A 13,521-nucleotide genomic window follows, 5' to 3' on the forward strand; every position below is an offset into this window, starting at 1 on the left:
TGCACACTCACAGATTGCTGTTACTAATTGACTGTCGGCATTCTCAAGCAGGGCCTTTCTTTGTTTAGGCGTACATTTAGCTAAAAACTTTAAAGTTTCTGCGTTCTTTTTGATACGTTTTGACATGTTGTGAGTTTGTATTGGAATGAATAGAATAATTTCAAATCACATGTGTTATACTTTTGGTACGTAAGCGTAATGTTTATCTACTGAAAAGATATTTGTTCGTATTCTCATTTCTTCCGACGTATATGGTTTGAGATCAATGAATAAGTATCCGTACGATTCACGCGTAGCGTCATTAAATGCCTCTTGTAAGAACCGCCCTTTGCCAGGATACATTTGTTTCGATAAATTCAATATTTGCGTTTTATCCCGTGGATTTTTAAAAAGTACGATATAATGAGCATTCAAAGTAATGGTACGGATTTCTTTGGAACCGTAGAAGAAATTTTGCATTATAAATATCACTGAAATGTTTCTATGATGAGAGCCTTTGGTAAACAAATTAACGACTCTTTTATCGCTACTGCATTCTGTCATCAAATCATCTATAATTACTAAATGATTTTTACTCGAATCAAACGCATCTAATGTTTCGATAGGTATACCTTCCATAAAACTTATATTTGATACAGCTGTACTTAATTCCGAAAATAAATTCTGATATTCACCATAGCACCATGTAATATCGTCAAAGGGTTTATTGAAATAATTATTTTCAATCAATTTCCTTACAAAGACGGATTTACCCGAAGATGTCGGACCGCTAATAACTGCGGTGAAAGGTGTTATCAAAGGACTCGCCATTACAATTATGATGGTAATTTAGTTAAATAATTGCGTTTTATAACATCTTATTTGACACGAATTAAAACAATAAAACTGAATCAATGTTTAAAACGTAAATCTAAATCTTTATTCATATTAACACTAATGCGTATTTGTTTTTTACATTATGTACAGTAAATTAATCAAAGAAATTATTATTGTACAATTAATATAAAATAGATATTTAGAAAGTTATTGCACAAACCGATTACATAAAATTTTACAAAATTATTTGAATTTAAATATAAAAAAAAAATATATATATATAAAACAAAGAATAAACTAATTACTTAAAAATGAGTACTAATAGATAAGTTCAACGTTCAAGTGATCATCTTACTTAAAAAAATATAAATAAAAATAATTATAACTTAAACTAATAACTAACTACTGAACTAAATTACTTGAATTTAAAATCCTAAGAATAAGTAAAAAAAAAAAATAAATAAAATTAACATCTAACGACAGAATTCATTTTTTAAAAACATGCACAGGTGTTTTCAGTTGTAAATTTGATTAATTATGAACAGAGAAAAATAAATTTATTTTCATCACCGCGATAACCACTTCTGTATTTTATTTTAAGTGAAAGGAAAATAAAATAAATAAATAAATAATTACAATAAAATAAAATAAATACAATTAGAGTCCTAAACACAATAAATATACGTGTGAGTATAGAAGTTACCAAACATATCCGTATGGGACAGTTTTGTAATCCTCTATTATTATTCTTTTATCGTACACAATCCGGTAATCTTTGCTAGATGATGTATTAATAATTGAACAAGATTTTGGGTCTCGGGTTATTTTGTGTGGGTTAGTTGTTGTTATTTTTTCTGGTCCGATTCCTCTTACCATACTACTTACTGTTTCAAAGTTTACTTTTTTAGCATTTTTAAAATTTAGAGTCAAACCTTTGACTTTACAGACAGTTTTGCCTGAATCCAATTTATACACATAGTTTTTCGGACCACCCGAAACGAAGCATGAGATATATTTTCCGTCTTTGAGATCTATTTCATTAGTTAATTCACCCAAATAATCACCAAGCGATGGTTGCCACTCATCAGGGTTAGTTTTATTAGTAACGAAAACGCAAGAATCCGTATCGTAATAAAGTACACGATCTTGTAATTGTTCTAACAATTCGTACAGCTTTAATCTAGCTGTGGCCGTAGTAAAGGCTGCAATTGCCACGTTAACTTTTTTGTTGACAGTTATTGATTTCTCTTCATTTTGAAATTTCAATTCGGCCAAATTGTCATTGATTAGATTAAGGTCATTTACAATTACCTCTGGGTCAGAGAGAAGATCGTATACATCATTAGGATTGTTGGTGTAAAGCGTTTTAGACTGGTTTTCCTTCTGGCCAAACTTTCCCCAAAAAGAATTTAACATGAGTTTGGCCAAGGATCTTAATCCTGGGTTATATTCAATTTTATCGGGATTTAATTTTATCCCTTCTTTTTCTTCATACTGATTGATGTATTTCTGTTTGGCAGCGTCAGAAATACACCAATCAGGCCAACCTGAGGATTCTTGCTTTAATTTCAAAAATGTGTTAATATAATTAGTGAACAAGCCCGATGAGGGGTTAGTATGATTATATTCGCTTCTTTGGTGGAAGTGCCAAGCTACATGTACTTTGGTAATCTTATACCCCATTTCTACTGCTTTCTGAACTTCGGTGGTAACCCAGCTACCATCCAAAGTCCTTTCGTCAGTAGAATGTGTACACGAGACTTGGCATTGATTTTCTACGCACGTGCGACATAATGGAAACATAAGTTTACCATTGAACCTGTATGGTAATACAGGATGTAGTAAATGTTTGGGTGGTTCAATCGTACATTTAATTAGGCCAAAATAGTCATTAATATCCGTCGACATGTTTTTAGATGTCAAAATTTCAGGGTGACCGACGGGGTATGTTCCGTATTTGTTACAATACGGATAGAGGCTAGTGAAATCAACGTAATGAATTTCTTCATCTTCGTTAGCCTCGTAAAATAGTCGCGCAGCATTCGTTCTTCCACCAAAGAAAGCGTCTCTTGGATTAAGTGTGGGGTGAATGTAAGGTACATCAAGTATCTCCTGTCGATAAAGAGGAGGTAAAGAGCGTTTAAGCTCCTTCCACTCATGTTCCCATATTTCAACATACTCGAATTGGGGAAAAGTTTGTTTCAGAAATTCTGATTTTTTTAATGTTGTCAGATACGAGTCAGCCATAGTAACTCCGGTAAAGGGATTTTTGGTATCTGATCGATAGCATTTTTTACAACCATGAAACATACAACCCATAAATTCAAATATAATATTAGGATCAAAAGAAGCCCCGTCAATTTTATATGATCCAAATACTTTTTCACCACCGTTTCGCGCATGGTGAATATTGATTCCTCTACGTTTAGATTCGTAGGATAACCATTCCATACTCATAAAAGAATGGTTATCAATAGTTTCAAAATTTGATGGAGGGAATATGGCAATTGAATCAGGTTTTAAAAAATTTCGGGCAAAAACGTAACTACATGCTGATGCTATTGTAATAAGCCCGTTTGAAAATGGATCAACCCCGTCTTTATCGACAGTATCATTGAGTACCGTTACTTGTTTAAAGATATGTCTAAAAGTTAGACAACACTTTCTTAAAATATCAACATCACTGATACAATAATCGGTTAGTTCTTGTCTGAGGCTAAATATTTCGTTTTGTTTTTTATTGTACCAAGAGAAAAATTCATCTCTCACAGATGATGACATTGAATCCGGATCATACAATGAGGGGTCGGGGTAAGGCCCTACATAATCTATATTTTCACGAGTGTTGAACCTATGAGGGAAAAACCCTTTCTTCAGTTCGTTAATTCCAAATGTTTTGGGTAATTTACTAAGGGGCATAGGAAGAAAAGAAAGAGAATCTATGAACCGAATTGACGTATTCTGTACCTTAAGGGACATTATCTTCCCACCCCTAAAAATGGGTTCCGGAATAATACCTTCGCCGTGTAAATACTTCATGATAAAGTAACTGTCGTAGCCCTGAAAATTATGAGCAATGCATGTTAAATTTGAGTTATAAGGATAAGATTTAAAGATATAATCACAGAATTTATCACATGCATTGTCTCCTTCAAAAATTTTGGTTTTATCCCCGCAAATTTCGCATTGATCAGAGTCCTTATCCTCTGTTATACAATTTAAACAAGTTTTTTGTAAAACGCATAAATTAGGATTGTGAACCCCCGTTTCTTGGGTACATTCAAAATCGAAAAAGAAATATTTTTCCACAGACTTCTTATCTACATCGTTAGTTTTGTTAGTTTTCTTATCAAATACTTTTTTCATGTAGCAAAGATGACCGGATTGAACTTTTAGATTACATACTTTACACGTATATTCATTGCATTTATGATCCTTCTTAATGAAACGATTACACTCCTTACAGATTTTTTTTATATCACAAACCGTTTTTTTACCATTTTTTGAAGATTTGTGATTGTTAAAACATTTTTGATTTTTAAAAGAACGATTACATTCATTACATGAAATGATAGTTACTGATTCCAATGAAGGAGTGCAATCACGGGAGCAACATAGCTCACAAGTGAATTTGCATTTGTGATCAAAATTATTGTTGTAACCTTTGAAACACAAGTTGCAAAAAAATTTTACTTCAAAAAATGCAGTTAGTTTAGTTATTAAGTCATAGTGGTTATCGTGGTGATACAAATATATTTGTTTTTCTCTATGTTCGCCACTGAATATAATCGAATGTAAATTATCCTTGGAGATAACAATAATTTGATAATTTGGTAACGCTTCCTGAAAACGCTTAAGCTGGGTTATCCCACAAGGACCATCATCTACCCCAGCCCTCGATAAAAGACTTTCAGCCGCTTCTTTTTGTAAATTAAAACCCCGTCTAATATTATCCCATCGCTTTCTATTATTTAATTTATCTTCCAACCATGAAACACCTGTGACAATAGCTCTCGCGCAGCAAATTTGTTCGTCGTTTTCATTTTGAATTCTAATTAAACATCGCGCACCTTTTTTGGTTTTATCAATACCTTTTTTTAAGAAATTATTACTACCGCCTCCAAACGGCATGGATATGTGTTGAATGTTAAAGGTTAACCCATCCCCCACTAAAATATCCATGTGCGATTGAAGGACCTTAGTTATCTCAGCTAAAATGAATTCTGGCGTTAGATGTTCTCTTAATAAAAAAGGTAAGGAAATTGGTATATCTAAACCGTTAGCATTAATAACAAGCCTAACTCTATCATGTGGCTGAACATTTTGGCATAATATATTCAGCACATGTTCAAATATCCTAACTAATAAAGGTAAAACATCAATAACACGAAATTGGTCTAACCCTACTAAAGTAACTAAATGATCACTTGAAAATAAATTAAAACGTTTGTTGAACTTATCTCTAAGTCTCCTTATAATACAAAGATCTTCAACATTTACAGCGTTTATGTTACGCTCATCCTCTTCCTCTTCCTCTGAATCAATGCGAGGTCTCTTAGCAGGCTAAAACACAAGAAAAAATAATAATAACAATTTACTTCAATTTACATTATATTTAGCATTGAAAAAATAAATAGAGGACCTATAAGTAAAGAAGAAAACAACCGTACAAGCTTACCATTTGTTTACGAAAATTTCCAGCTCCATGCTGCACTAATTCCTCGTCAAATTCATTATTATCTTCTTCATTATTATCTTCTTCATTAATCTCGTAATATCTTTTCTCTCCTCTTCTCTTACCGTGCTAAAATATGAATAAAACAGACAGATTAAGAACAATATATCTTACATAATTATACTATTTATGAAAAAAACACTGTTTAAAAAAAAAAAAAAAAAAGAACTTACCATTACTTTACGGTATTTTCCTACTCCTTCATAATTAAATTCAATAATATCTTCTTCGGTTTCTACATCGTCAATGATATCTTCGTAAAATCTTTTAACTCTTGTTTTAATTCTATCATTTTCTTCTTCGTCTGAATCACCTCTTTTGTTTCTTGCAATGCGGCAAATTCCTTGAACTGCCATGTCGTTCTCTAATTGAAGTATTTCTTCCCTTTCGTTATTACTGCTTCTATTCAAAATACCGTACTGGAATATAAAATGTTACAATTTTTATATTAGACTAAATATCATATATTATAACCAATTTAAAAAATACCTTTATAGAATAGTAACTTACCATTTCATTACATAATTCGTTCTGATCATCAATTAACTCTTCTATACATCGAATCTGAAAATTAAATAAAACCCATGTAACAGACAGAACAAAAGTAAATCTTAATTACTTTTTGGAAAATAATATACGTAATTTTTTTTTTTTTTTTTTTTGTACAAATTGATTCAACTTACCATTTCATCGTTGTCATCAAGAATTTCTAACAAAAATTCCTCGTTACTGCTAAGACTGCTGTCTTCAAATTCTTGTTCATTACCGGTATGCACGTTAGAATTCATCTTTTAACTTCGTGTAGCGGTAATACTTTGGAACTAGTACTAGAGTTTGAGTGACTTCGATGTAATTGATAACACTGACATAGAATTTCAAATTATACCCGATATTTAAACATAACAAATTAATTTATGCATGACATCAGAAGCGTCCTTTTTATTTCTTTTGTTATTTTTCCTTTTATGATATAAATTAAAGTTAAAATTGAATAGAAGTTACAGAAAACTTTACTATGTCAAACACCCCGTGTCATTTCTCCCCTTTGTTATCAAATCCGGAAGATGGTTAATTACCTGTCGGTATAGTTCAATCAAGACATACTTATTAAATAACTTCATTCATTCTTTTTGTTTTAGTCATTGTTATAATATCCGGATCAAATAACTTATGTCTTTGGATTATGTCGGCATACATCAAGCAAATACCTCAATTAATTAGTTTTAATTAACCAGGTGCATCTTTATTGTACCCTTTTTAAAAATACCGCCAACAATCCTTTACATCCTTACCCAATGTTAACCATTGTATTATTATATCCCAAACATAACACCTATTGACTTCAACCATTGTAAACCAATTGTTCACAAGCAACTAATTCATCAAATGATATACTCTATTGTCTTATACCATCCCCATTGTTAACCATTGTTATAATCACGACTGACTATACCGTATACCCCTCTACTCTCCCTTGTTGAAAGATGGGCATGTGCTAGAATAAATTATTCCATTTCAGTAATTAGCAGCTCAGATATAATGATTTGTTTGTGTATGGAACGCGGACAATACACAGGGGTTATCAGATGTCATTCGACTAACCGCAAGATCATTATAAAAAAAGTGACGGTTGGTTATGAGTCAGTTCTTCGAGGACTGTAGGGAAATGCGGAGGAATATTGCTATGGAAGAGGACTATCATTAATATTCTAAAGTATATCACACCAAAATGCGAACATTTTGCAGAAGGAAATTATACAGATGATAAATTTGATTTAACACGCTGTTACAAGCACTCACACAAATGCCACACAAAGAAATACCGTAGGTTGTGTGTATGGACAGACGAAGCGGAACTGCTGAACAAAGAGATATCTTATGTACTGTATAACTGTTACATTTTACAATACATTTGTGGGTTGTTATAAATAGACCGGTGAAGTTATTTTAGTAGGGTATCGCGTTATATCACGGACGTGGTTAAGATGCAGGCGGATTTGAACCTTTGCAATTGGATTTATATCTTGGAGGCCTACCCTGAGATAATTGTAAAACGTTATTGTTAATATTTGATTAGTGAAAACGTTATTACTTGGCATTAATTAGGCCTACAGCTGCATCAAGGCCGGTTTCATTCAATACACATTCAGTGTTTTAGCATTGAAAGGAATAGAGTACGTTGAAGGAAATATTATTAAACTTATTATAAGGTAAGATTATTTAATATCATTAGCTACAATCTAATTTCTATTCAAGATTATGTTATCTCAGTGACAGATGATTATTTCTAGGCCTCGTAACATTTCAAAACGGAAGCTAACAACAGTATTCACTCAGTAAAATACTAATCAGTAATCTTAAATGTACTTTTTACTGATAAGAGGAAATAAAACTGACTTCTACAGATATTAGTATGCCAACTAATTAGGCCTAACGTGGCGTTTGATTGATCTCCGGATATTAATTATGATAGTGTTGAACGAAATAGTTAAGTACTATCTATTCCTATCCTATTATTGCGTAATATTTAATAATTACTGTTTTGCGGCCATAAATTTGCAAATTGAAGTACTTGAACAGGAAGGTAAACGTGTAAACACAACATAAACACGTATAGTATTTTACGATCTATAGTTGAGGGTCAGTAGAATACAATACAACTCAATACGAAAGAACACACAGGTTGGAATGTAACATCTGGGGTTGGCGGATGTGTATTAAGCCTACTGTATTCTTTAAACAATCATATTTATTGGATTCTATATAGAGTTCTATGATTTGATTTAGACAAAATGAGTCCTGCCGGACCAACGTACAAGGCACAGAAAACATGTACAGTATACCTAGGAATGCCTAGTAAAATTTGATTGAGCTCAGAAATTTCACAAACCTGGTACGGTATACTGTAGGCCTTAATTCATAGTGAGATTCCGTATAGTGGCGGATCCAGGATTATGAAATAGGGGTCCCAGGGCCTAAGAAATGGTGAAATAAAGAATCCACCCTTGATACCTAGACCTGTATAGTAGAGTCTATACAGGTAGCCATCTCACAAAATGGAGATACTCACGCTTGAAAAATAACAATACAGACATCCGTTTCAATTAAAGCACAACATTTATATGAACATACTGTACACACATGAAATAATGTTCGTAATCTTGTTATTAAGCCATAAAGATATGTATAATGATCAGACGGCTCAGCGGAGACATTCTGACTGACATAACAACACCACCACATAATTAGTACTTCATTTCAAAGCCATTTTAACCTATTTATTGCCTTTCATTTTATTCGTCTGGTACGTTTTCTCATAACCTTTATATTACTTATATTTTTGTTTTCTGGATTCACTTGACAAGTAGACCATAAACATGACAACTGACAAATCGAAATTACAGCATGACAGTTTTATTAAAATTAATTACTTGATTTGCTAGGTCATTGACAGTGCTTTGACACGATGATAATGTACTGTTATACTATATATATATATATAATTTTAAAAATAATCATGCATTGAGGATACAATGGAGTTGAACAACTCCCTTTTGGACTTTCAATTAAAAGTGGTGCTTAAGATTAAGAACACTCTTCAAATGTTGGGTTCCCATGGGTATGTGTTTTACTGTGAGGGTCCAACTTTGATAACATGGCACCGTAAACGGTTTTGTTGAATGCCTGCGCGCTCGATATTGGATGTTATAATCAAACTTCCTATAGGCCTAATAAGTTGAAACTTGATTTTTAAGAGCGTATTTCACGATCTTGATAACAAATTCAGTCGAAATAGATTTGTTTTTAATCATTAAACGTAAATACGATTGAAATATCTAATACGCTACCGGTCATGGTAGTATATCTATCATAATTTGTAATTTGTTTCTCTAGTTTTAAGAAACCATGTTCAAGAAAATAGTATGCCTTGTATAGGTTTTAACGCAGTCTTTTTTACACACTAATATTGTCTAAAGCAGCATTGTTTATGCCTATATAGACTTCTCATGATGACCTAACAATTATACAATGTCTATCATTGCTTAGTTTTTATTGACCTATTGCTTGGTCCATCCCCTAGCTAGGCCTTCCTCCAGCAGTTGTACATATTGCTACACAAGCCACATCCTTCCTTATGACACGCTTTAAGGCCGAATGATTAAAGGCGGCAATTCGGAAGTTCTTGTGTACATTATATATAACTCAACAGCCTGGGAAAGTAAGAATTTCCTGTGAACGTGGTGGACTTTTCACTTCTTGTTATTGTTGGACTGCATATATAAAAATATAATACTAGCCAAAGTTTAAGCAACGGTACACGTTTGACAAGTTTCACGCACATGCTCAAAGTATGCCTACATTTAATGCTGCTATTAAAATTATGCAACATCTTCTAACTTTTAAATCAATGCTGTTTTTTAAGTCAGTTAGCTATTTTATTTTCATAACATTTAAAAATTATTATTATCATTCCATGCTATTATTGTAAAACATTATTTTCAAACTTTTGCATTCTTCTTTTTTCATCTCATCCATTTTTTTTCTGGTGAAAAGGGAGGATATTTTATAATCCCTCCCCTGAGTCGAGTTTATAGCCTCTCTACCCGAACACGAATGAGTTTTTAAAAAGTACGATTTTAACCACTGCTTGCCTTTTATTGCCATGTTTTATTTATATATGTTTAACTTATTCTTTAACATTGTAAATTAAGAAAAAAATCATGTTATAACTTTGAAATCAATCATTTCATTATGTATATTTTGTGTTTTAAATACTTTTAAAAATCTTTGTGTAACATAGGCCTACAAATGAGAGGAATAAATGTGCTTAACTACTTAATTGTCATAAATGTACCCATCTATTATTTAAAAAAAATATAAATTAAAGTTGGAAAACCCACGCAAGACAAAAAAAAACATTTAACAATTATTACCGTACGGTAGAACTAATTCTCATTATTTATATTAAACTCTTCAAATACATAATTTTATAAATATATACGATATAAATAAAAACTTTCTTATGTCCATTTGCTGTCCCGTCCGCGACGCATACATTTTTTAGGCCTACTGTAGGCCTCAGTGATGTTTTTGACTTTCATAATTAACATTGGATGGATATATAGGCGTATGTAAATGTTTGTTTATTTTTTTTTTATTTTCAAGACATGGCTACAGTAGTTATATTCTCACAAATGTCCCGTCTGTAACAAAACTACTATAGGGCCTACGTTTTTAGAATACATCATATAAAGACGCGTAATGTGACTTTTGACAAATGAAAATCGACAGATTGAACTATCGCCTGTGATTGGTCAAATTAATCCATGGAGTTACGTGTACTTCTTACTTGTTAAGTGGGACTATGGTGTAGGTTTCCGAATTCGAAACAACATAAAAATGTAAAGTAACCACGATTCAATAAGTTGAGGGCACACAATACATTGATTCAGGCACCAGTGGGACTACACAATTCTGGAAACCATTTCAGTTCCGTAATAAAATACGGTACGGGGTGGAAAAAAACTGGAACTACTGTACATGACATAATCAGTAACCATAGTTTTACATAAATATTTATGAGTCACATTACTTGTGGTTCCATGAATGTGTATAAATCATTACTGTTGCTGGTTTCGCTTTAACCATAATGGAGCAAAGTTAGCTTTACCTACGTGCTAATAAATTATTTACTAAATCTGTATGGAAATAATCTACGTGACAAGAAGTTTTTAAGATATGTTATCCCCCCCGACTAGGTCATTAGTGTCGTATAAATATTAATATTTCTGTAACCACAATAAAGAGTCGCATTATCACTGGTTCCACGAATGTATTGTTGTTGATTTCAGTTTAATAACCATACTGGAGCAAAGTTTCTTTACGTGGTCATAAATTATTTAAAAATTATGTTTTGCAAATGTTTTAGGTAGGCCACTTGGCAAGAAATGTACTAATGTACCCCTGAACGGGCTATTGCAATGTCATATAATAGGCATATTTATTACTTTTGACAAAAAAGGATGAAAAAAAACCCAGATTTATGCCCCATAACTGAAAATTAAACCGTAAAAAGAAACAAATATCAACCAGAAGTGCATTGCATGCATAGAGGTCAATCGGTTTCCAGTAATAAAGCAAAATTATTATTTTACTTATTTATTTATTTATTTTTGCCAAAAGTAAATACAGTAAGAAGTAAAGTACTGGTATGCATAGTTTGATTTGATTCATCTTTATTATGAAGGACAGTACATCTTCAACCAAAATATAGGCAGAACAAATGTACGGTACGGTACTGTATTTAGCATGATTTGAAAGATTCTTTTTTTAAACTATAGGCCTAGGCCTACCCATTCATTCATTCATCTGTGGATGGAAAATTACTTCCATTTATTGTCAATTGCATATAAAGTATACCCATCGAATTATTTTAGACTTTTCAACGTTTATTTTAGGCCCTACCTTGTTTAAAACTTTACATTGTAGGCCTAACGTATGTTTTTTGCTTAAAGAACATAGTAGACCTACTGTAATACATTGTATTATATTGTAGTACATTCGTTCCAGAAAATAGCTTAAGTTCTTTAAAATGTATTTTTAGGGTGTACAGTATTAGGCTCTGTCTGCCCTATCAAAGTTTATGTGACAAAATAATGTGATGTGCCCATATATGGATATGATGATGTAATTTCACTACAAATATTTGGGCACACATTTTTTGTCAAACTAGTTTGATAGTGTAGACGGAGCTTTAGGGTATGTTCAGACTCACGGCCTAACCATAAAACTAAATCAATGACCAAAAACTAAACTGAAACCATTGGTATTTTTGTTTCTTTATTAAATGTATAATTGTGATTTTATCTCGCTGTTAACCTTTGTTAAATCTGTGGATGTCGTGCTCGTCATTTTAAATGTAATCTTTCATCTGAGTAACTTTTTGTCGAGTAAATGCTACCAAAATTATATTTATTTCTCGCATCAGTTTACTTTTTAATAATTGGATACAGGATACAGTAATTCAATTGACCCTTTTTGATAGATTTACGCTTTTATTAGGCTTAAAGCTCTATCTACACTATCAAACTAGTTTGACAAACAAAAAGTGTGACTGTGCTGAATGGTAGTGATATGCCCAAATATGGTACTGATATGACATAATCATGTCTATATACGGTCACATCACATTTTTTGTGTAGACAGGGCTTTAGATTTGGTGATATTGTTAAAATATTTTAATTGTTTTTATATTGATTATTTCATATATTTTTAATCCATCTGTTAGTAGCAGGTTTCTACCTGTCGAATGTGACTGAAAATAAATGCATTTAATGTAGGGCTACTGAACTGCAAGTTGTTACATTAATGACCCAATTAAACTTGAATACTCTATTAAAGTGCCAAAGGTCACATTGATGTTCCATAAAAAACAGACGTGATTGTTTCAGAATCAATTGTCATGTAAATGGTAATTTATCAGATAAACTTATCTTTCGTCACAACTTTTATTATGAAAGTAATAAACATTGTTGAAATTCCTTTAAGTAAACATTCATAGTTTTTTGTTTAAATTATGAAATATCTGCATTTTATTAATGTTGAGTAATGTCGCTCTCATGGTTAAAGTACGACCTAAACATACTCACGTAGGCCACATTAGGACACCCACAGAGACATTAAATTCAGACATTTATATCATTTTTTTATCCATTCTGTTTCCATGTAGGCCTGTATAAATCATCGAGTAAAGTATGTTTCTGCAAGTGAGTTATATCCTCTACCGATTTAAGTTCAGAACATAACGAACTGAGACAGATTCATAGTCAGAAATAGGCCTACTGGATGATGCCTAGTTAAGATTGTGGGTCAGTCACCACGAGGAGGAGGGTGGGGAAAACATTCTGTTGAAAATGAGTGTCGTGGGAAATTACATTTTAAATAGGCCTAGTAGATCATCGAACTGTATT

The 13,521-nt window shown here is 32.2% G+C and overlaps 2 protein-coding genes across 2 annotated transcripts; both read right to left on the reverse strand.

The window, feature by feature from the left end:
• Nucleotides 1–1,231: 1,231 nt before the first annotated feature.
• LOC144839286 (uncharacterized) lies at nt 1,232–3,063 on the reverse strand. The gene is made up of 2 exons (XM_078694602.1): nt 1,702–3,063; nt 1,232–1,249 (listed from the first exon to the last, which is right to left on the reverse strand). The coding sequence occupies exons 1-2, from the start codon at nt 3,061–3,063 to the stop codon at nt 1,232–1,234; spliced, it is 1,380 nt and encodes a 459-aa protein (XP_078550728.1).
• Nucleotides 3,064–3,225: 162 nt separating this feature from the next.
• LOC144840692 (uncharacterized) lies at nt 3,226–6,450 on the reverse strand. The gene is made up of 6 exons (XM_078696648.1): nt 6,235–6,450; nt 6,062–6,115; nt 5,725–5,970; nt 5,495–5,620; nt 4,141–5,379; nt 3,226–3,443 (listed from the first exon to the last, which is right to left on the reverse strand). The coding sequence occupies exons 1-6, from the start codon at nt 6,337–6,339 to the stop codon at nt 3,441–3,443; spliced, it is 1,773 nt and encodes a 590-aa protein (XP_078552774.1). The 5' UTR covers nt 6,340–6,450; the 3' UTR covers nt 3,226–3,440.
• Between the last annotated feature and the right edge of the window lie 7,071 nt (nt 6,451–13,521).

The sequence above is a fragment of the Antedon bifida genome, chromosome 4 (genome assembly GCF_963402885.1).
Source record: "Antedon bifida chromosome 4, ecAntBifi1.1, whole genome shotgun sequence".
In the NCBI taxonomy this organism is placed as follows: domain Eukaryota; kingdom Metazoa; phylum Echinodermata; class Crinoidea; order Comatulida; family Antedonidae; genus Antedon; species Antedon bifida.

Bases quoted from the DNA above. Each gene is read 5' to 3' on its own strand.
- LOC144839286 (XM_078694602.1), bottom strand. From the start codon at position 3,063: ATGGCTGACTCGTATCTGACAACATTAAAAAAATCAGAATTTCTGAAA.
- LOC144840692 (XM_078696648.1), bottom strand. From the start codon at position 6,339: ATGAATTCTAACGTGCATACCGGTAATGAACAAGAATTTGAAGACAGC. The intron at 6,116-6,234 runs GTAAGTTGAATC...TTTAATTTTCAG, and splicing joins TTGATGACAACGATGAAATG to ATTCGATGTATAGAAGAGTT. The intron at 5,971-6,061 runs GTAAGTTACTAT...TTTATATTCCAG, and splicing joins ACGAATTATGTAATGAAATG to TACGGTATTTTGAATAGAAG.